General features: G+C 40.2%; 1 protein-coding gene across 9 annotated transcripts in view; it reads left to right on the top strand.

The window, feature by feature from the left end:
• The window catches only part of STXBP5 (syntaxin binding protein 5), a 159,264-nt gene that overhangs the window by 100,052 nt on the left and 34,009 nt on the right, over positions 1–25,203 (top strand). For all 9 annotated transcript variants that reach the window (XM_044423071.1, XM_044423062.1, XM_044423096.1 and 6 more), the window contains exons 11-18: positions 1,244–1,316; positions 2,394–2,541; positions 4,459–4,526; positions 13,040–13,080; positions 15,009–15,229; positions 16,333–16,511; positions 18,190–18,315; positions 21,406–21,557. In XM_044423071.1, coding sequence (XP_044279006.1) covers positions 1,244–1,316; positions 2,394–2,541; positions 4,459–4,526; positions 13,040–13,080; positions 15,009–15,229; positions 16,333–16,511; positions 18,190–18,315; positions 21,406–21,557 — 1,008 coding nt within the window. The remainder of the gene's footprint in view (positions 1–1,243; positions 1,317–2,393; positions 2,542–4,458; positions 4,527–13,039; positions 13,081–15,008; positions 15,230–16,332; positions 16,512–18,189; positions 18,316–21,405; positions 21,558–25,203) is intronic.

Genomic DNA, 25,203 nt, shown 5'->3' with positions numbered 1-25,203 from the left:
CACAATTAGATTTGGTGCTGTAATAACATCACTGTCAACTAATACTATTTTGAAATGGCAACAGCAGTGCTTCTTGGTTCTTTCTTAATCTTGATTGTATTGGAAGGACCTAATATTTGGCAGGGTGAAAAGAAAGTGCAGCTGCTATTGCTTTGTAGCCAACCAAAAGTGTGTGTGTGTGCAGGGGGTAGTGGGGAGGTTGTTTATACCATCAGCTGGGAATCTTAGGATCTTTTGACTTCTCCTGTTTTCCAGCCTTAGTTATGCTTTCTGCAGAAAGGGAACAGTCTTGTTCATTTAATGCTTAATTAATTAATGTTCAATTAATGAGTTGACTCCTGCCAAATGTTTATTATAGTTGTATTTTATATACCTCAATTGGACTATTTTTAGTTGTTCCTGGGTTTTATTAATTGTACAATGCTTTGAAATTACTGACTGGAAAGCAAAATTAAAGATTAGGTAAGAAGTGGTATAAGCGATGTTCTGTATGAGGATTTCCCCACTGCCAATCTTTTCTTAAATGTTCACTAAATACAAAACATTTTACTTTTATTGGTTTATAGAAGTAAGTATAAATGCATAAACCTCAAACTTCACAAAACTTGAATCAGCATAAGTCAGGATAAATGTTGAGTAAATTATTAACATGGGGATGCCCTTGAAGACAGCCCAGATACTTTAATTGGTTCAGAATAGAGCTGCCAGAATGTTAACGGGGACCAGCCAGTATTCACATATAACAGCGGTCCTCTATCGGTTCCACTGGCTGTCAATTTAAGTCTGGGCCCAATTTAAGGTATAGGTAAGGTACCTATAAAGCCCTAAATGGCTTGGGTCCAGGTTACCTGAAGCAACACCTTCTTCCCTATGTGCCCTCCCACCCCTTGAGAACTGAAGTGGAAGTCCTGCTCCGGGAGCCCTCCTTGAAGAAAATTAGGAGGGTGAATACCTGGAGGAGGGACTTCATTGTGATGGTGCCCCAACTATGACATATGCTCCCCAGAGAGGTTTGTCTGGCACTGATGTCATATTCCTTTTGGGGTGAGGCAAAAACCTTGTTATTTTAATGTTTAATTGATTTTAACTGGGGATCAGTTGTCGGATTCTGTGGTGTTTTTTTTATTCTACTCATTTTTTGTAAGCTGTACCAAGACACTTGTATTGGACAGGCTAGAAAAGCTTTTAATAAATAAATAAATAGGTTTCTTCTTTGCTGGGTATCTGTTTTTCCACCCTTTAGATTTTCAAGAGCCATATGCTGTGGTCGTTCTTCTAGAAAAAGATTTAGTACTTATTGATCTTGCACAGATTGGGTAAGAATTCAAGATATAATGAGATTAAATTCAGATGTCTATTTCTTACATGCTGTTATAGATATTGTTTAGTTAATAACTGTGTTCTGTCTACCGGCATTTAACAAAATGTAGTTTGTTGAGTCCATTTTCTATGAACCTTATTTATGAGACTTTCTGGAGAAAAAATTGAAAGAACCACTGTAAAAACCCTATGAGATTTTATTTATACTTAATTTATTACTTTATTGTGATTTTAATTTGAAATAAAGACCTGAGGATAGCTCACAGTGAATTCGTTTCTCAAGTAATTGCATATGACACATTAGGACACAGCAGTGGAATAAATAGCACCAGTTGAACAAATTTCCTCTTCACTGTAAATCCCACTTCCAAGTCTAATTCAGAGGAGATACAGAACACTGGAACAGATTTGGGGGACATTCAAGAAGTGGGAGTGGGAGGAGTAAAAAAAAGAGTAGTCCTACTGCATGTTACATTTTATATAGAACACTGTGTGTGCATGCAGTCAGCATTGCATGCTATTCTGTAAGTATACTAGGTGGCATGCATGTTCATTTTCTTATACTACATACTTACGAACTGGCATCCTATGCATGACCTGGCCTTAAAATGTGCCGCATTGTATAATTGTTTTAATGTACTGTGTTTTTAAAGTTACGAATGGTTAGTCAGTCAAATTAATATATGAAACTCTGCCTTTCTTACATTTTCTTATTTTTATCTCCTATTGTTTCTATTCTAATTCTTGATTTTCAAACTTGAAGATAAATCTTAAGTTCAAGGTAAAATTTGGTCATACACTTATAATCATATGGTAAAGTATAAAATCGTTTGTTGCATTCACAATTAAATTTTGTTATCCAAATATTTTCATTTTGATTAAGTTAATACATTAATTTTTTTCCAGCTATGTTATAGACGTTTCAGCCCTTTTTCCTTTTCTGGCATTTGGTTTTTCCTGTTGGCAATTTTTGTCCTAGTTGAAAACTACTTTGGATAAAAAATGATACCAAAATACCTACATAATTGTCTACATAAAATAATTTGCTTTGTATTTTTATTCCTTTATTTAAGGTATCCTATATTTGAGAATCCATATCCCTTGAGTATACATGAATCTCCAGTTACCTGTTGTGAATATTTTGCTGATTGTCCTGTGGACCTTATTCCAGCACTTTATTCAGTTGGAGCACGACAAAAGCGACAGGGCTATAGTAAAAAGGTACCAAAAGGAAACAGTATCATTATTTCATGGCAGTGGTGCTCATTGGTTTTCTAGAAAAAGTAAAACTAGGAAAAAAATTCAGTACTCTAATTAATCTTATCTGATTTAGCATGTTTTTTGACTCATTATTACTCCCCAACACACAGTTTCTCAATAAACTTACAAATACATAATAATTAGTAATCAGAGCTAAAAATGTAATCTATCAATTTTATGTGCAGTATGAATATTCTCAATAGCTACAAATTGCAGATGAGTGAGATCTTATTTTGGATGGACCTGGTATTCAGCAGCAGCACCCCCATGCCTGAGGGCAGGCTGATAAGGCTCCCAAGAACTGGCAAGTCTGGAGGATGGCCATAAAAGGGAATAGCAGTCGGACTTCTAACCCCTCTTCTTCTTTGCTGGCATGCCACTCTCCTGGCACCATACTTCCCTCTACCCAAAAGCACTGTAATTGGGGCACCCTGTTGCACCTCAGGGATCTCTGCTATAACAGTGTGGTTATGCTAGAGGATCTGTCAAAGGCCAACCATAAGCTAATAAATAAGGCCATACAACAACTCAGCCAAAAGGGTACGAGACAAAAGGATTCCTGTTCATGCTGCCCCAGTGTTGGTGGGCATCAAAGGGATAGAGCCCTTTTGGAGTCGCCCTTCAGCAGCCACCACAAGAGCAAAACCCAAGAACACAACTACACTTAGAGGGCAATCCTCTTGAAGAACCCAGGATGGCATCTGGGCCAGAAGTCATGCCTCCTTCTGTGTGCCACAGGCAGCAGACCACAGTCCCTCTGAAGAGCTTGACCCCAGCTGCTGCCACCAGCAAAGGCTGGCAAGATGGAACACAGGAGAGCAGGCTGGACCCAAACAGCAGGCAGGTCAGACTGGTCTGTTTGGCAGGCCATGGCAGTGTAGTACCTTTAACTAGGCCCAAAGCTGACATTTGGGCTGAAAGTTGAACCTCCTCCTCTGCTCCACAGGTGATAGGCCATGACCAACACATAATAATAGTTTAAAAGTTACACTCAAGCACACTGAAAGTTCTATGTGGAAATAATTGTACTAGAATAGTGGTAAAAATGTAAAGACAATATATTGTATGATACTTGTAGTTTGTTTTTGTTAAATATAAACATCTGATAGAACATGGTGTTTTTAGGATATATACCCAAAGAAAATCTTATTTCACCAGTTTAATTTTCTTTTGCTGAAGTAACTGTAACACCTCAACCTTTACTCACTCTTTGCACTGCTTATCAGTTCCATTTCATGTTGAGAAAGATCTGATTCAGAATAATCATTTGAACATCCTGTTTCACTAAAGGGTGGATGTAGGTCTGTGGGTATAGGCCAAGGAACATGTGCAGGAGGATACTGTTGTACACACATCCTCTTGTGGGATCCTATGGGTAACTCTTTGTAAAGAGAATGCTGGACTAGATGTACCCTTTGTCTTATCCAGCATGGTTAAATCTTCATATGTTCTTAACTGAATTAAACAGTAATCTTCATCTTAGTTTCAGTTTCAGTTTTACTTCACTTTGTTACTGAAGAAATTTAGGAATAAAGGGCAAATATGACATGTCTGATCCAGACCCTTTCAGGAGGTAGCAGCATTGTGCAGAGGAATAAAATGTCATGCCTTATTTTTCAGTACTGCCATGGACTATACTGAACATTATGGTTTGTCAATGCTTGACCTAGAAGTATAAATTATTAACGTTCATAGCAGTTCATATCCTGCATTTAGGCCATCTAACATGATTGATTACAGCACAACAGACAACATGGATAAATGCAGACATACATGGTATAGAATATTTTCCAAGAAAAATATATAATCAGAAAATGTTCATCACCACATGATGGTGTTTCTTGTATTTGGATTTAATCTATGTATTTGTTTAATTAGGAATGGCCAATCAATGGTGGAAACTGGGGTTTGGTCACACAAAGTTATCCAGAGATCATTATTACAGGGTAAGTAATAAGATGGAACTTCACTGTAGGTTTCAGTTACAAAGAAGAGCATGATCTACCTATCTATTTTGAAATCTGTATATAATTTAGGATGGTAATATCACTGAGTTATCATGCTCAGTGTTACCGGAGATTAGAAACCATCTTGGGAAGTGAATAAGTAAACTCATCGAAGACCATTTCCTGAGTTGTGAAAGCAAGGAGGGTAATTAATGTATGTCTCTTTTGTCCCACTCTACCCTTAGGCTTTTTTTAATGGGAGGAAAACAATTTATCAGGCGACGAGGACTAGAGAAGGTCTTCCGTCCTTCCAACCAAAACGTCGACTTTCTTCATGAAAGTTCACTTACTGCTTATAAGATCAGCATTTATTAAAAAATAGAAACGCCCAATACCAAAATAATGCAGCAGAAGAGAGTATTGTATCCTAAATTTAATTATATAATTGTGTATCAGAAGATAATGCAATGAAATATATATTTTTCTTATTTCCATTATAAATCCTATCATACAGCATAAGAGTTGAAATGAGCAAGGTAATCACAAGTTTCTGTGCTGAATTGAGAGGACATCTGGAGCAGATGTGTTTTTTCCAGTGGCCTCCAAATTCTACCCCAGTTTGCTTATGCAAACTTAGATCTTTCTATTTGTGTATAACATTTTGGTTGGACTTCTTAAGATTCTTTTAAATTTGAAATAAGGATTGTAGAATTATCTTAATTTGAGGACTTTTTAAATTAGAAAACCAACCTGTTATTGTATTACATAAATTAAAATCTTTCTGTGTTACTAGTTGTTCTATATTTTGCATACAAAATAGTGTGCATACCCTTTAACTGTTTTCTAGAAGTATTATTATGAATGTAGTCCAACACAAAAGTAAAATAGCAGATTTAGTGAACTCTGTAGAATTATGTGAATTAGAGATTATATTTAGACTGTAGTCCTATGTCTACATACCATTAAGTAAGCAGCATGAGACTCAATGGGACTTCCTTTTAAAAAAATAGGACAGCACATGACAAAATTCTTTCTTATGATGTTTACATATGCATTTTATATAAAAAGATATTGGTGCTTCTAGTGTATCCACCTAATCTCATCAAGAGCAGTGCATAAAGAATGCATCTTTATTCACAAGTTGACCCATCAAGTTCAGCAAAGTTTACTTTCTAGTAAATGCATTTATGTATTTATGGTTGTAAATTTACCTGTAAATCCAACATAGAGTTAGTGGGATAAATTACTGGATTAGCAGCTCTCTACTGCTTTTTCCTATTGTGAAATCAAACTTCTCTGTACACCTAAGATTTGCAAGACGCTATGTAGTTGTGCGCAAAGTAGAATTTCAGTTGGATTTTCTCCTTGGGCATAGTTGAGAATTTGGTTTCTGCTTATGTATCATTTGTACTAGTGGAATGATACCACTGGTACAACTTTTAGTTCTTCGTTGTGGCCTCTGTGCAGTCACACATATGGGTGCTGCACCTGCGCAGTGCCTTTGGCCGGAAGATTGAAAGCTAACGGTTTTTTGGCAGGAAAGCTCCGCTCCCCCTCCCCCATAGTCTATAAAGAGCGGAGCATCCGCCATTTTGTTCAGTCTTTGCGACCACCGTTTGCTGTGCTTCGTGCCACTTTTGCTCTCGCTCTGACCGTTGCTCGTCTTGATTGTTCTTGATTGTTCTTCTCTCCAAGTTCTATAGCCCCTGTTTAGTAGTTCTGGTTCCTCTTAGTAGTTCTCTGTTTTCTGTCGTTCTCACTCTTTTTCTGTCTTCTTAAATATATATTCTTTACCCTCTGCACTATCTTCTTTTTTCCTTTTCTCATGATGGGGCAGCGAGCGATTTTCCACAAGTGTGCAGAATGTGGGTCTAAGATGTTGCCTGCTGACCCGCATGACCTATGCCTCCTATGTTTGGGGGAAGGGCATAGGACCGATAAATGCTCCCACTGCCTGGCCTTCTCTAAGCAGGTCAGGAAAAATCGGGAGAATCGCCTACGGAAGCTCTTGTGGGATCGGGCTCTTTCGCAGTCAGACCCGCTAGTCACCGCTCCGAAGCCTGGCTCTCCCACTGTGGCTCCGTCCTCACGCCCTTCGGATGAAGGCGCGTCTACCATGGGCGCTCGGCCTGCTTCTCCGAAGAAGAAATATGAGAAGTGTAAACACGCCGATACCGACAAATCAGCCAACCACAAGAAAGCCAGGAAGGAGAAGGCTCCGAAGCCGCCTAAGAAATCTAAGGATCCGGAACGTCCTAGGCACTGTGATTCGAACTCGACGGCCCCTTTGGTACCGACGGCAGTCACCGTACCGACTCCACCTGACCCGCTGCTTCAGGCGGCTATGAGGGTTACCCCTCAAGGGTCCCCTTGCCATGTGGCTGAGCTTCCTGCAGAGCCTCTCCCCACTCTATCGAGGGAGTCAATCTCTGATGGAGAAATTCGGGATTCTCCCCCTAGGGCTAGGTCGCCCACACCTATGTTCACAGCCACATTGGAGGCGGATGTGGAAATGTGGCTCCTGCAGCCTAGGAGCTGCAGGAGCCACTCCTTGGAACGTCGATCGGAGGGATGGTACCGCACCTACTACCATGCATGGGGTGACCCGCTTTCTGTTGGACACTATCCTGCTCCAAGGGGTCGATCTTCTCCACCATCTCGCAACCGTATACTGTCCTCGGGCCTGAGGCGTGCATCCCTGATACCACCTAGGGATGAGAGTAGTCGGTCCTTCTCTCCGGTGGAGTTCTCATCATCAGCCCCCCTGTACTATGCTGCCAAATTCGACGATTCGGAGGTCGATTCCACCTCCCCAGATGTCGCTGTCACCTCCCAGGGCCCTGTGTCACCCGACGAATCAAATATCTCCTTCGCGGAGTTGATGTCCCGCCTTGTCCAGTCCCTCGAGATCGACGCCATCCAGCATCCAGGACCCAGTATGGACAAGTTTTATGATGTCCACGGGGAGCAATCTGCATTGATTGTCCTGCCGCTGATTACCACCTTGCGGCAGGCCATGACGCAACCGTGGGACCTGCTCGTCCACCCCCAACTGACTTCGCAGAGGTATGAATCCATGTACCGGGTTCGGGAGGAGAACATACCCTTCCTCCTCCTCCATCCCAGGCCGAACTCGGTCGTGGTGGAGTCCTCCCAGGACAGGGAGGCGAGAGGTCACACTGCTCCGAGGGACAAGGAGGGTCGGAAGATCAGCTCCCTGGCTAGGTGAGTCTATGCTGCCTCTGGCCTAGGGCTGAGAATCTCTAATTATGAGGCGATGCTGGCAAGGTATCAATACTTCATTATGCAGCACCTCCATAACATCGTCTCAGCCCTCCCAGACCACCAAGGTGACCTGGCCAAGGTTTTCATCAAGGAGGCAATGCAAGTAGCCGTCCAACAGTTGTCCACTGCCCAACATCATGTGGACACAGATTCAAGGGCCTTGGTCGGTGCCGTCTCCCTCCGGAGACATGCCTGGTTATGTAACTGTAACTTTCCGGAGGAGACGAAGAGACGAATAGAGGAAATACCCTTCGACGGGTCCGGGCTTTTCCACTCAAGAACTGACCACAAGCTGAAGAAACTCCATGAGTCCCGCATGACAGCCCACCGCATGGAGCTTCAGACTCAGACCAGACGTCAGTGGTCATGGACCCACCCATCTTATAGGTAGTCATACCAGCCCAGACAGCAGCCCCAACACTGGCAGCAGCAACAGCAACGCCGCCGTCAGCAGTCTCCGCAACGATATCAGCAAGGCCATCGTCGTTTCGACGGATATAGGAGGCAGCATTGATGGGACGGGCGAACCACTCCTCTAACTCCTACCATACCCACCCCCCTCTCATCTGGGGACCGGCTGCGAAGCCGACTCCCCATTTGGGAGTCCATCACATCTGATTGGTGGGTATTGTCCATCATACAGCACAGCTGTCGGATAGAATTCGACATAGTCCCTCCATCGAGTCTGATCCGTTTTACCTCATGCTCTCCGGTATTACTTGATGAAGTCCAGCAACTCCTTCGTAAAGGAGCAATTCGTCAAGTAACGCTGGCTGACGGACTTCACGGATTCTATTCCAGATATTTTACAGTCCCGAAGTGGGATGGTGGTCTGCGTCCAATTTTGGACTTGCGCAATCTAAATCGATTTATCACAACAAAAAGGTTCCGAATGACCACCCTTCAAAATATTCTGCCATTGCTGAGGAAAGAGGATTGGTTCGCCGCATTGGACTTGAAGGACACTTATTTCCACATTTCCATTCACCCGAGTCATAGGCATTTACTTCGTTTTGCTGTTGCATCCCAACTATTCGAATTCAGAGTTTTGCCTTTCGGACTGGCTGCTGCTCCGAGAGTGTTCACCAAATGTATGGCTCCTGTCTGCGCTTTCCTATGGCTCCAATTTACCCTTACCTTGATGACTGGTTGCTGGTGTCCCAATCTAGGGAGGGACTTCTTGCATCCATCCGTATGACCTGTGCCTTGTTAGACAATTTGGGACTATTCATTAATACCGAGAAATCTTCTCCCGGTACAGACGATTACTTTCATCGGAGCCTGTTTGGATTCTATCCTGGGGAAAGCATTCCTTCCTCAGGACAGACAACAGACTCTTGCTCGCCACATCCATCGAATGCGACGAGACATGACGGTTCCGGCAAGGTCCATCCAGAGACTTCTGGGGCATATGGCTTCCTCAGTTGCTGTGGTCCCACACGCCAGACTTCACCTTTGTCCTTTACAACTCTTGCTCAACTAGATGTTATGTCCACAAAGAGACCCGCCGACAAAGTTGATTCGAATTCCATCCTCTGTGCTCCATTCTCTACTCTGGTGGTCAGTTCCAGCCAACCTGACCGTGGGGGTTCCATTCAGACCTGGATGCCCTTCGGTATCCCTCGGTACTGATGCAACTCTACTAGGATGGGGAGCACTATGCTCCGACCTATACACTCGGGGCATGTGGAATTGTCAAGAATCCAGGAATCATATCATATTCCTGGAGCTCCTGGCTGTGTTCAAGGTCCTGCGTTCTTTCAAAGATGTTCTCTGATATTGGGTAGTTCAGATAACCTTGGACAATATAGCCACCGTTTTTTATCTGAACAAGCAAGGCGGGACAAATTCACCAACTCTGGCCAGACTCTCCATGAAAATCTGGGAATGGTGCATCCCGAGGGACATTACTCTGATGGCAGTTCATCTCATGGGTACGGACAATATGGAAGCAGATCTTCTGAGCAGACGCATGCTCATCTCTCACGAATGGGAACTAGATCCCCATACACGCGACCATCTTTTTCATCGCTGAGGGTTTCCCGACATGGACTTATTCACCACCCAACAGAACAAGGTGTGCAACACTTTCTGTTTGAGAGCAGAAATCGGGCACGGATCCCTAGGGGACGCCTTCATGATCCCTTGGAGCAACCTGAACTTTTACGCCTTTCCCCCAATTCCCCTTATTATGAGAGTGATAGCGAAGATAATACACGATTGGGCCACGGGGCTACTGATCACCCCTTGGTGGCCACACCAAGCTTGGTTTTCGACACTGCTCCACATTTCCCGTGGAGAATATCTCCATCTTCGACTGCTTCCGTACCTCATAGCCCAGCGAGACGGCACACTTCGCTACCCAGATTTAGCGTCACTGAAATTAACAGCATGGTGAATCTGATAACTAATATTCCGGTATTGGTACCTACAGCATCTATAAGTGACTCGAATCCTGTCTCCGGATCCAGTGCGTTCAGCGCTCTGTCTTCCCTCGCTTCCCTCGCATTATCGGGTTCGAGGAACGTCCCGTCAGATTCAACAGCTTTTCATCCAGACATCCAGCACATCCTTGATTCTGCATTAAAGCCGTCTACATGGAAGTCATACGCAACTAAATGGTGACGATTTTCTACCTTTGCTGAGTCCTGTTCGTTCTCTCCATATGCTGCATCTATACATCATATCCTTCAGTTCCTATTAGAACTGCACCAGTCTGGACTGAAGCCGTCTTCCATTAAAGTGTACACGGCAGCAATCGCCTACTACCGTGGCTTAGTTGACGGATCACCTATCTTCTCTCAGCCACTTATAAAGAGATTTCTTAAGGGACTTTGTAATCTTAACCCGTCAATCAGACCAGTGATGCCTACCTGGAGTCTCTCTGTAGTCTTACAAGCACTTACAAGAGCCCCCTTCAAACCCTTAGCAACAGTCGATTTACGTCTTGTTTCCTGGAAGACGGCGTTTCTTGTAGCGGTTATATCAGCTTGAAGGGCTAGTGAGCTCTGCGATCTCCGTATAGATCCTCCTTACCTGAATTTCCACAGAGAAGAAGTTGTCTTGCGATTAGATCCATCATTTCTTCCGAAGGTGGCCACCTCTTTTCACTTGGGACAAGACATTGTCTTATCTGCCTTCTTTCCATCTCCGACGAATCTGTTAGAAAGATCGTTACACTCATTTGACGTTCGGCGCTGCCTGGCCTTCTACAGATCAAGGACTGAGTCTATTCGACGTTCTAATAAACTCTTCATCAAATACTCTACCCGAGATCAAGGCCTTCCAGTCACTCCTCAGAGACTCTCCAAGTGGATAGTCCATACAATCATTCTATCTTATCAGCTGGCTGGGATTGACTTACCTACAGCTCCTTGAAGCCACTCTGCTAGGGCTGTGGCTACCTCCTCTGCCTTCGCGTCGGGAGTTCCCATTGATGACGTGTGCAGAGCTGCTACTTGGGCAACTCCTTGCACTTTTGCTAAACATTATCGCCTAGATGTTCGTGCTAGGCAAGACTGCTCCTTTGGCAGGGCCGTTCTTTCCTCTGTTCTTCGTTAAGGACACCTCCCCTCCTCCATTAATGGTAAACTTGCTAATCTACCCATATGTGTGATGCACAGAGGCCACGACGAAGAAAAGCAGGTTGCTTACCTGTAACCGATGTTCTTCGAGTGGCCATCTGTGCAGTCACACAACCCACCCGCTGGCCCCGCTCGGTGTCGGTGAGTGGACATATTCGTCGGTACCAAAGTTCCTCTTTTTTTCATGGTACAGATATCGTTTATAGTAGGGATTTTTTTCCACATGGGGGCGAACGTTCGGTCTTCAAAGACTGAACATAATGGCGGACGCTCCGCTCTTTATAGGCTATGGGGGAGGGGGAGCGGAGCTTTCCCGCCAAAAAAACCATTAGCTTTCAATCTTCCGGCCAAAGGCACTACGCAGGTGCAGCACCCATATGTGTGACTGCACAGATGGCCACTCGAAGAACATCGGTTACAGGTAAGCAACCTGCTTTTTCCATTTGATTCTATGCAGCAAAATATATACTCTCCAACCTGTTGAAGAGTGGTTGTGGATAACAAGCTAAATATGAGCCAACAATATGATGCAGCCATCAAAAGGGCAAATGCTGTTTTGGGATGCATTAATAGAAGTATCACTTCCAAATCACAAAAGGCACTAGTTCCCCTATACTTTGCGTTAGTCAGACATTATCTGGAGTACTGTGTCCAGTTTTGGGCACAAAGTTTTAAAAAGATGCAGAAAAATCAGAAAGGGTTCCGAGGAGGGCAACAAAGATCATTCAAGGTCTAGAAACAAAGCCCTATGAGGAAAGTCTGAGAGAACTGGGCATGTTTAGCCTTGAGGAGAGAATACTGAGGTGGGATATGATAGCACTGTACAAGTACCTGAAAGGCTATCACAAAGAGGAAGGACAGGATCTCTTTTTGCTTATCCCAGAGTGTAAGACATGAAACAATGAACTGTAGTTGCAACAAACCAGATTCAGGCTAGATTGTAGGAGAAAAAAATCCTAACTGCTAGATCAGTACGACAGTGGGACCAGTTGCCTAGAGAGGCCGTGGGCTCTCCCACGCTAAACACATTCAAAATGAAAGTGGACAGTCATGGGAGTGGAATGGTGTAACTTGGTGTCCTGCACCAGCGGGGGGTTGGACCTGATGGCCTTCATGGCCCTTTCCAACTTTATTATTGTATGATTCCACAGGAAGAGAAGAAAAATTGCTATTCTTCACAGAATTTAAGGTATGATTCCACAGGAAGAGAAGAAAAATTGCTATTCTTCACAGAATTTAAGGTCACCATGGAAGAGTTCCTTAGTGCTATCCTCAGATGCATCCCTTTACTGCTTCCATAAAACTAGCATTAACTCTTATTGAGAAAAATAAAGGTAGATACAAGAACATTGCATTGGTTGCAAAGCTTTCCCTCCAAATTTGAAACTGTGTGTCCTAGACTGCACCATCAGGACCCTCTTAGAAACATAAAATGTCACTGCATTCAGAGAGCACACAGGTGCATACAGTAACCACTACGCATTATTTTAACACTCATTGCATCTATGGGAAAGCCAGGTGTATTACTAGTAAAATGTTGATGCTAAGAAGCAAATAGAGTCATATGGTTTTACATTATCAATTTAATATAACTAAATGTTATCCTTGCCGTCCATTCTCTAAAGCTATTTTCTGTCTTTATAGGCATGCGGATGGATCAATCAAGTTTTGGGATGCCTCTGCAAGTGAGTGCTTTACCATATTATGTGAGGTTTCTATAGGGAAAAAAATTAAACCTACATGCTGCTGTAAAACTGATACTTTGTGAATGGGATATCCTTTTTTATCTTTTCACTTGAATATTAAGGCTCATGCCAATCGTACTTAAGTCACATTGAAATGAATGTGTTCAAGTTAGTTTCAACCAAATTGTCTGGTTGATTTGAACAGGACTGAAGCACAGCTAACTGTAGTTGAATTGGAACCAACCATTGATTTCCAAGGCAAGGATTAACCAAGTTGATGGAGATGGTGGAGTTAAAACTTTTAAGGTACAATCCTATGCATGTTTAGACAGAATCCATGCTGGGAGTTGTAGGACATTTCAATATCTAAGCAGCATAGAATTGCACTCTTAATTGGATGACTTGTTTGAGGTAAATACTTATGGATAGTAACTGACTGATTTGTCATGAACAGAAACTGTCTTACACAACTTGGAAATTCTGATCTTCATTAAAAGTTGATGTAACCCTAGTTTTTATTATGAATTCTATTTTAGAAGATACTATCTTAGTACCAATTCATAATTAAGATCCTGATCCTTTTCTGTATGAGGGTAAGCTGAAAATCCCCTATGATCCTGTGGACCTTTATTTAGATACTGGTCATAATATAGATGCTGCGGACTCTATCACTGTAAACCTAATCTAACCTGTAGAGGCTTGGGTTACTAGTTCATCATTTTTTTAGAGTTTTATACTGCCCAACTGGTAAATGCCATAAGGATGATTTACAGTGATAAAGCCAAGCAACAACTTAACAAGCACTAAGTAATAACAGTAATAGTAATAAACAGTAATAAACATCAAAAACAATTAAAAAGATTTAAACCTTTGAAGGTTAATACTCAAAGAACAGATTAAAGATAATCTGCCAGCTAAATACCAGTTTAAAAATGTGTTAACCTGGTATCTAATGTGTGCAATAAATATATGAATGTTCGCTCTTCTGACCCTGTGGAAGGAGGCTTGATGAGGAGATGGAGACATAAATCACCATTGTAATCTCTGATCTGTGATTGGAGAAAAAACCATTTCTCTTCATGCCCTTTTCTTTCCCAGTTGAGAAGGCAGGCTGTAGAGTGGGATTTCTATTTCATTTCTAATCATAGATTGGAGATAACAGTGATTCCCACAGAAATCCCACAGAAATTTTGCTGCGAGCTCAACTGCTGTTAAGAAAATGTGTTAACTTTTTTAAATAGTGGACGGGCCAAGTATATGAGAAAGGTGACTGGTACCTATCCCTGTACCTGGACTGCAGAAACTTTTGTATGTAAATGCTTTCTCTCTGAATCTGGGTGTGAAGTAGACTGCTCCTCAGCCCTGAACAGCTTCACTGCATGCAAGCCTTCCCCAGTGAAGTAGGCCTGTGTCCATTGAAGCCACTTGGACCAAATTTCAGGGGGGTGATCCTGTAGGTGCATCAGCTGGTGATCGAGTGACATCAGAGAATGTAGCTCTGCCTCTTGATGAAAGGTATGGCCATGCTCCCTGATATCAATTGACCTCTGGGAGAATGGTTGGGGAGGGGTCATCTGGCTTCCCACCTGGAGCCAGTTCCCTACTTCTTGATTCAAAACACCTAATCTTAATACTGTATGCAGTATTCTGGTTACATATAGCCAGTTTCCTCCCCCGTACTTCCCTTTGTAGTCTTTCTTGTCCCTTAGAAGACATACCTGAGTGTCAAAGGAGCCTTTTGCACAAGGGGAATACATCTAGATGACATGGACACAGACACACATTATCACTTGTAGAGGAATTTTATAGAAAATAGCACCCTATAGTAATAGAAATATGGGTACCATAAATTATAATGCTTGTTTTAGGACTGCCTTTTTAATCAGTATTGTTCATGCATGTATAATCAACTTATTTTTTAATTCTAGTAACATTGCAAGTTCTGTACAAACTAAAAACAGCTAAAGTCTTCGAAAAATCTCGAAATAAAGATGACAGGCCTAGCACAGACATAGTAGATGAGGATCCATATGCCATTCAGATCATCTCATGGTGTCCAGAAAGCAGGATGCTGTGCATAGCAGGAGTTTCTGCACACGTTATTGTTTACAGATTCAGCAAACAAGAAATTACAACAGAAGTTATTCCGGTAAATGACAGTTATCTTTATTTGACATACTATTAAATAGTTATATAAATGGTTATTTAAAAATAAAAACTGCAGTAGTTGCTTTGTCAAGTTTTATTTATGCCACACATTTATCACTACCCTTATGAAACACAGCCCTTACAGTTTTTTCAAGAAGTTTTGTTCAATTTTATTGTATAATATGATTAGATAGTTCCAGATATTCTTGCATGAGGCAAATGTGATGGAACTATCTCAGACAGAGGTCTGGGTCTGAGATTTCCTTGCTCTCTTCATCTAGACTTGAATATGCACAAGTACAGCCTTGCTCATTCATTTAGACTTCTCAGTGATATTTGATACTGTAAAGTATCCCATTATTCTGGATCATTTCAGATGTATAGGAGTCAGGACACTTTCTGACAGTGGTTCTGTTCTTATCCCTATCCACTGGTTTAACCCTTTGGAGAGGAGTACAGGGTTCAGTGTTGGCTTATATTCCATGTTCAGCATATTGTGTGCAATCACAGCAGCTTTCCACATTTTATTGACATTCACCCAGCTTTAGTTTTCATTTTCACCAAATCCATACTATATCCAGTATCAGTGACTTCTTCCTCTAATGAATGCCCCAGCATAGATATAGACTGGAAATGAGATAGGAAGTAGAATCTTAATGCAGACAGATGATGGGTTAAATTGCCCATAAACTAGAGGCTTGGGGGTTGTCCCAAATTCTTAGGTGGTAGTTGCTGTCAAGAGTACTTTTTCATCAGCTTAGGTTGATGATCTAGCTGCAATTGATTCTTTTCACTAAGGAAAGTGCAGTGTGCTCTGTCTTTAGGATATTCAGAGGCCTTAGCTGGCATACCGTGCAACAGCTGATCTATTGACAAGAATGGCTAGTAGGGAGAATACTAGTTTGAACTTAGCTACCCTAAATTCCTAATACAACAAACAGAAGAAAGTCCATGTAAGGCAGCTTGGGTGCCTTGCAAGAAGTAGACAAAGCTAGACTTTAAATGTAATAAAAATAAATATTTGTTGGTACCGAAGTAACATATTTATGGTTACTAATAACTCTAGGCTTCTTTGCATAATATCTGTTTCATTGTCATTTACAGATGCTTGAAGTACGACTATTGTATGAAATAAACTATATAGAATCTCCAGATCCTGAGCAAGTGCCACCACTGCCTACTCCCAGCACAGGTTCCAATCCTCAACCTATCGCTCCCCAGTCTCATCCATCCACTAGCAGCAGTTCATCTGATGGGCTTCGTGATAATGTCCCATGTTTAAAGTAAGTTCAGTATATTTCTGAATAGCATGTCTGTTTTCAATGGCACTTAAGTCTGGTTTTAGAAAAAGACTTTAATGAAAACAATCATTGATATTTTTACATGCATCACTTTGGGTTATGGTTATCCATATATTCTGCTATATTGTACGAAAAGGTGCAGAAATAGAAAACATCTGTATAATTCTTATGTATAGTACAATGTAATTATATACTCACAACAACATATGAAATAATCAATATGCTTCAGTAGCTCTGATTACCAAATTTTTATTTAAAGCACCTGTAACTTGAGCATATGTTCTGTTTCAACAGTTTTAGATTCTACACACATATCTTTACATCTTTAACAGATTAACCATAATGATTAAACTAAAATGCATTCTTTTTAGTAACTAAGGTAAATATATTGATCAAACTTAATGGAGATTTACACTTCAAACACGTGCTCTGAATAAAGAATAAGAATAAATACCAACAAAAATGGTTAAATAATAGATAGTTATTTTGGCAGTTACAGTCTTTTCCATGTCAGAAGTAAGACGCCAATTCTCAGTCTTCAAAGAAATCCAGATGATAATAACCATAATTGTTTTTGGAAGTGGGAATGTTCTTATATTGAAATCATTCTATCATGAAATCCGTTGCCTTTTTCACTTTCACATGCTTTTTTCTATTTATTTCCTTTATATTGAGCAGAGTTATGAACTTGAATTCTCCAGTTCAAATTTCAGTCATCAGTGCAAGGTTGATAGAACAGGAACTACAGGGCCAATTTGGGAAAAATTGTTAGATTTTCACCCCCAACTTGGTCAGATTCCTCACATATCCCTCACACTGGATTTGACTCTGCCAAGTTTTAGAGAAAGCAGCATCCGTTGCTTTCCAGAGTGATTGTGGCATCTCGACTGGCCACCATAATTCAGCTTTATTGTAATTGTAATATAATGTTATGAGTGCTTTGAGATCTTGATGTAAAATACTGCATATAGTGGGGGCTCTTATAATGCAATTCTAATTTTTTATAATTAGTTTTTTTCCTCTTTGGTCTTTAAACTTTTCAATTTAATTAAGTGTAATGTTATCGATCTTCTAATGCAGTGGATTTAATTCATAGTAGATGAGAATACAAGGCATTTGCAGATGTAAAACTAAGCCTAAATTTGGAATGATGAAAATAAACATTTGTACCTGTGCTAACTTGTGGTAACATATATAACCATGAAATATTCATTTTTGGGTAAACATTAAGAATGTTTTCTCATGAACAGTACCTTGGGTGTGTCAACTGCGCACCATTTATCCATATTCTCAGCAAATTGTTATTTGTCATTTAATTTCCATTGTGTTCACAAACCCAGTTACCCCACAAGCCAAATGAGAAACCTTATTAAGTACAGTTGATTATGCAATCAGTTATACAAGTTTAGGGAGAGCAGAAATGTGCAGGACCATTGCTTATACTAGCTCATGGTCATTGTGTGAATATGGTTGTTTACTTTAAAAAAATCTCCATATCAATGAATTTCTTCCATTGTAAACATCTGTATCATTGCTAAATTGTTGTAACAAATACAACCTATCACAAAATACTTGCCTTTAGATAAAAATTAAGAAAGTTTTATTGTCTTGGCAGACTTTCTTAAAGGTATATATTGATTGCATTTTGTTTATGTTGCAGAGTTAAAAACTCTTCCCTCAAACAGTCTCCAGGCTATCAGGTTGAACTGGTTATCCAGTTAGTATGGGTGAGTGGAGAACCTCCTCAGCAAATAACAAGCCTTGCAATCAATTCTGCCTATGGCTTGTAAGTATATTGGGTGTTGCATTTTTTATTCTAAATCTCTCATCCTGTTGCAAAAGTGATCTGCCATGTCTGTTCAGCTACAGGATCTATGACATTTGTCATTTATTTATATATGCAGTAGACAGCACAAGTAGTCAGAAATAGTCATAGAGTCAGAATAAAGCTATATTCCATCTCTATATAGTAGATCAGGTGGAATAACTTCCGATGCTAGGTATATATTGCATACCTAGGAAAATGCTAAGCTTACTTTAAATAGCCCTTTTAGAAAATGTTGGCAAGATGTGCTTTCCAAGATAGAACATGAAGCTTCCAAAATGCCATATGCCTTCCTCCTTTTTGTCACAAGTATTTTTTACATTAAGCCACTTGGTGCAGACACTTGTCTTCTTTTGGTAATATTTAGTGGAGCTAATATTATGTAAATTGCAGCACTATCTGATGTGACTGCCCATAATCCTTCAGACTTGGAGAATTAGAGGCATCCTAACAAGAATGGAAGAAGTGCTGTGGCAAAATGCTTAGATGTCTGCCTTGCCCCTACTGAGAAACAGCCAGGATACCCAGTGGAGCATTACTTCTTGCTTTCCCATCCCCTGAAAAATCCCCCACCATAGGCCCCGAGATCAGCATTTCACTCTTGGAGCCTCAGCCAGCACAAGAACCATGCCAACTGCAAGAGCAGATGGAGGGTACACCGAGGTTGGAACTGAAATTCCAGGCTTTCTTGGGCCAACTAGGTAGTCTCAAGTGGTCATAAGATTGTGCCTAATAAGTTTTTTAAAACCTAAAAAAAATAACATATACAACACAGTAACCTTCCTGTTTAAGAAAGAGAAAGAAGAAACAGACCTTTGCAGATTCAAATGGTAGGATGGTGGACTATGCAGCCTCTATATAGTTCTAAAATATATTATTATCCATAATTAACTTTTTAGGTACAAATTACCACACAGTAATACTTGAGATAGGCATGAAACATCTTGATGGAACATGCAGTAAATTAACACTTGTTAGGAACTACAATGACATTGTGAAAAAGCTCTGAATATACAACAGTATGAGCCTTCTGGAAAATGTTGAATTGCAACATTTTTTGCTTTGCTTAAACATTTGTAACACATATTTGTCTCAAACTTAGTAACAAATCTTTAAAAAGTATGTCATGTTAATTCTGCATGATCTATAAATATTTCAAAAGTTTGAACTGAAATATCTAGGATTAAATAAACATAGGATACTGTGGTTTAAATATTATGTTTAAAGTTAAACTTGGAAATTGTTTTTATTGATGCAGTTGTATGTATTTTAAAACATAACAACTGAGTAGCAAATATTTTTACATAATATTCACATTTTAAGGAAAAATCTATAAACACACTAATTTAAGCATGCCTCAATTGCTCAGCTCATAAATATAGGTCCTTTTTTGAGAATCATCTGAAAAGCATTGCAACTATAGCTTTAACTAGTATTGTAGCCATTCCAATTTCCCAATTTTACTGGTATTTTGTCCATTCATTAATTTGATAATTAAAATGGTAAAATAGTGTATTTATTTAAAAATATATCAAGAAAAAATACAATGCATTTTTTTCTTTTTGGGAAACTTTCCAAAGAAACATTTTCCACACTGCTGTAGATGTTTAATAATTAATATTCTGTTCTTGTTCAGTTAAATATAAAACAATTTTATCTTAGTTTTTAAAGTAAGTTAAGGGTCCCACTGGTGGGTGGAAGAAGCACAGAGACGACACTCCTCCCATCCTCCAATATGGTTAAACTTGCAATTTGAGCTGCCATGTATTTTACAGTGGCTTCCAAATAAAGGTCCTGGATGTACTGCCAGTTGCCTTGTGGGACAGTAGTGCCTTACTCCTCCCTGTTCCTTCCAGAAAAGTCTGCCAGAGCCAGCTTCACTGTTGCTCTTTCAACCTTGGAGCCAAAGCCAGTGCTTCTCTTCGGTCAGAACTGGGACTTTGATTTATCCTATCACCCTAGTGCTATAATAATCTAAAGAGCCTTTCTAAAGTGAACTTGACCTTATCTTTTGTAAAAATCATAAATAATGAGTAAAATGACATTTGTATAAGTCATTCTTTATAAAATAATAAAAGCCTGATGTTGTCAGTGGTTATAACTTCTGTTATTATCAATGATGTATTAAGGCAATGTTTATTCTAAATGAAACCACAAGCGAAGAACATTGTTCCTTGCTAGTCAGAAGCTTGGGTGGTGAGTTTGAACACCACCAGCACTGGTAACTTTCTATGAATTTAGGAACTTCTGCAAAAAGGAGGCATGGAAAATAACCCAGATCCTTGTTGAGGAAAAGGAAAACAGAAAATAGAAATATGCATGCATTTAAAAATATATCCAGAGAAAGCTGAACAATGTGCTATCTTGGCAAGGCATACTCAGTTTCCAGAGAAATGAAACTCAGAATGAAGTAAATCGACATGGGACTTGACATTGGGCTAGGTATAAAGATTCAAGCAATCACAGAACAGAAGGCTGGGGAATTTAACACAAAGGAATGGAGAAGATTGGGACTTGGTGGATTGCTCCAAGCTCCCTTTAGCTATATGTAGAATGCTTCTTCAGGTAACCACCATAGTACAAAATTAAAATCCACAATTGTTTTTTTTTTTCATGAGCTGTTCTGTTGTTTTCATCTTGCTGATTGTTTGGGGTTTGCATTTAGTTTGGTTTTATTGCCTTAAATTATTTTACATAAAAATAAACAATAAACTGTATTAAATATATCATTTCTATACAGCCTAATAGCTGAAACTCAGTTCACAACAAAGCCCAGGTCTACCACAACTCAACGAAGAAGATGTTATTATTTCCTGTACTGCTACAAAACCTAATCCTCAGACCTTATATTTCATGGATCATTTAGAGTTCTGTTTTATCTTCAGCTGCCAGTAATTACCAGTAATAAAGCAACCTGTTTTTCATAGTAAATCTACTTTTCAGAATTTACAAATATATTCTACAGATGTCAGTACAATTATAGTATTAGTATATACTTGGATAGCAACTGTTCATTGGAATTGTCTTTTTTTCTAACAAATCTTCTTTCAGAGTAGTTTTTGGAAATTGTAATGGTATCGCGATGGTTGATTATATCCAAAAGACCACACTCTTAAACCTTGGCACCATTGAATTGTATGGTTCTAATGATCCTTACAGGAGGGAACCTAGATCTCCTCGTAAAAGTAGACAACCATCTGGAGGTAAGTTATGAACTTTATTTGTTGTCAAAATGATTGCTGCTTTTCCACATACATGATTGTATGTCAACATGAAAGCCTGGTTGGCTTTTTTTGGGGGGAAGTGAAAAGTAAGCCAAAGGCCATACGTATATATGGTAGGCATGTCGTGAGTGGAGCCGACTAGAGCCGGGGGTCAGACTAGATGGCCCGGGAGACCCTTCTGACTCACTGTGATGCAGGTGGTGCAGTGGTTTAAACTGCTGTGCTGCTGGGCTGGTTGATCGAAAGGTCGCCGGTTTGAATCTGCACAACAGGGTAAGTTCCCATTGCTCCGTCACACCTCCTCTCAACCTTGCAGTTCGAAAGCATGCAAACGCAAGTAGATAAAAAGGTACCACTTTGGTGGGAAGGTAACAGTGTTCCATGCACTTCAGTGTTTAGTCATGCCAGCCACACGACCATGAAGACTGTCTGCAGACAAACGCTGGCTCCATCGGCTAGGAAACGGACATGAGCACCGCCCCCTAGAGTCAGACATGACTGGACTTTAATGTCAAGGGGAAACCTTTACCTTTTATATATAAAATATTCTTGTAGATTTTTCTGTAAGGTGTCTCATCCAGCTGTGGTATGACAACTGTATTTTTTCTAAAACTATATCCATTAACATATAATCTATTACAGATACTTTGTGCAAGCATGTGGCACACTTGTATTATATCCTGAAGCCTATCAATTTCCAATTTAGTATTCTGTTTAGTGATTTTCCATAGAAAAAAACACAGAACTGTAATAGTGAAACAGCATGAACAAAACTTAAAAGTAGAAGCTAAAGCTTACAATGGAGGAGTGTGGTAAAGGAGTAAGAGAGTATCTTGAGTGAACACAAATGCAAATACTAATTACATTCTATAATAGCCACGTGGAACACAGTAAAATATTTACTTAAACTGCAATCTCATAAGTATTACCCATTCTTATGACTAGAAATCTAATTATGACTATTGAATTTAAAACAGTTCTTGATCTTTCTTGACTTCTGGTATTCCCCAGTATTACTAGATAGTTGCACATTAAAGTCAAGTCAAGTAACTGTATTCTTCATCTTAAATACATAACTTCCAGTTAATAGTCTGCATGTGTTAAAATAATCACAATAAATACTTGTAAATAAATCAGCTGTATAGCTACTGGAGACTGGTTGTTCTGTCATTAATGTATTGTGCATCATAAGGTTCTTAGATGCATAATGTTTATACAAGGTAACCTCACTGTGTGAATCATGCATGTGCATAACTAAACTGATTATTGATGGGGTAATGCTATGAATATTTACTCAGGATTAACCCCAACTGTGTTCAGGTAAGTATGCATAGACTTGCACACTAAAAAAAGTTCTATTTCAGTCACTTTATAACTGGTTCTATTTCTGTCAAATACATACTGTACTCAGATCTTCTAGTTCTGCAGCAGATTTTCCTGTCTTCAAACATACTGTGTTGGTGTCTGTCTTTCCTTTCTCATTGCTTCATTAAGGCATGCTGGCTGTGGCTTCTTGCATGTGTGGCTTCTCTAGCTTATATTCAGAGTCTGTGAAAAAACTTCGCACCTCTTATATAAGTAAGTCATCTCATGACAGCACTGTTATGGGTTGGGTTATATTCATTCCTTGGGTTATATTCATTTGTTAATCTGAAATTATTTTTACATTAAAATGTTTTGTTAAGCTTTTATTATTAATATATTAGAAAGATTGATTCTATCCTATTTATACAATTATATACAGTTATTGTTATACTATCAATATGACCAAAATGTTCTGAGAACCCATCTATTAGATGCCTCTCTTTGGGTTGTCCCAGGGGATGGAGAGCCATCTGATTCTTGTGGGCATGTAGCAGCAATTTCCTGATCCACTCTGTGGCCTGGCCACACAGTGGGCCCTGAAACCAGTTAGCTTCATCATGTGATTTCCAGGAGCAAAGCCTTGGAACAGGCCCTAAAGGGGTTCCTTTCTTTCTGGTCTGCTCCTAGGCCCATAAATAAGGAACCTGGTATACAGCCTCAGCATAGCTATTATCCATATCCTTGTGCACTCTATCTTGTGCTGGCCAAAGGTTAGTTGCCAGTTGATAGTGACTGACTTTTATGAGGTTGTCTCCCACATAGTAATACTGTTACTTTGTTGATAATCACATTGTGTTATGTGTTTCTGTTACAACCCTTTACTGCAGGTGCTAGAGGCATTGGGTCATATATATAGCAGGGCCAAACAGAATGGCTTCCCAGCTGCCCAGTGGTATGGTCAGATCCTTATAAGGCAGGCATAGGGAACCTGTGGCAGATCTAATGTTTTGCTATAGCCCCTGTTGTTTCTGATAATTATCAATGCTGGTTAGATCCCATCAAAATCTGGAGAGCTGCAGGTTTCCTACTGCTGCCATAATGTATGTATGTCCTGCCCCATTAGCCGAAATGGCTGTCTCATGGTAGGACCTGAGGTTGTTGCTTCAAGACAATAAGCATAGCTCATGGACTGGGATGCTTGCCAGATACCAGGTTGCAGTTTTGCGCCATGATGAGCCCAAGATTTCTGCTCTCGTCTCAGCATATCACAGCATGCAGGCTGGAATTAGTAGTATTGATCTACAGTTGGCTTCCCAAAGTTGTGGCCTTTTTTAGCCTACTTAGCGATTACTCCCATTCCTGAATGTGGTGGGGTCTTTTGTAAACAAGAGGTTGCTTCATGTATAATTCCAAAGCATGGTTTATCATTATATGAATGAGCTGGGGCAAGCCTGAACAAAGCCTTAAGTTAATGCCTCCCCCTCCCTTGTAGAACGTCTTTGCTAGCATTTGGTTTCATTTTCTGCTAATCCTACCATGTAATTTATGTACCACATAAATCTGGTTAATTTCTAAAGTTGCCTACTTCAAACCATGAGTTATAAAGCTCCCACTGACTATACTGTAGGTAGAGAGGAGTGTGAGCCCAAAATTTTACTCTGTGCCATTCTACCTTATGCACATATTCCAGAATTGTGGTTTATGCAAACTGATCCCTTTCTGGTTACTGAACAGCTAAGTAATGGAAACAGCATATTTTCATTTTCTAGCACTAGTTCATAACAGGAACTCTTCCTTGGAGCAACTACTGGGCACTAAATAATTTGATTGTACATAGATGTCCTGCAGCTTTGCTTGTTCGTATCTGGTTCAGAGTGACCCATAGTTTTGTGGCAAAGTGTTATTCCAAAATGTAACAAACACTGTTACATTATGCTTTTATGGGAACTTTGACAGGTGTTCCAAAAACTAAATTCGTTTAGAGTGCTTACCAATTCTGACACTAGAAGGAACTTAATAACAATATGTTCATTGCTGATTTTTTCCCCCAGCACGCCTAAGGGTATGTGCTATCCTGTCCTTACACTAGTATCACCTGCTGCTTTGAGTGTAATATGGAATGTGTGTATTATGGAGTATAGCAACACTAGTTTCATAATGTCTTCTTTATCCTGTGTGTCTTGGTCAACCAACCTCCCACCTGCTATTCTCAGTTGACACAGGCCATCCCACAGAGTATCTCCTTCTCATTACCAAGACAATGCAGTAAGCAGGCCACTGCAGTAAGCATGGACGGATAGTCCACAAGGTATTCAGAGCT

This window comes from Varanus komodoensis, unplaced genomic scaffold, assembly GCF_004798865.1.
Source record: "Varanus komodoensis strain SLA01 unplaced genomic scaffold, ASM479886v1 scaffold1, whole genome shotgun sequence".
Lineage (NCBI taxonomy): Eukaryota > Metazoa > Chordata > Lepidosauria > Squamata > Varanidae > Varanus > Varanus komodoensis.
This window is presented reverse-complemented; position numbering and strand designations above follow the sequence as displayed.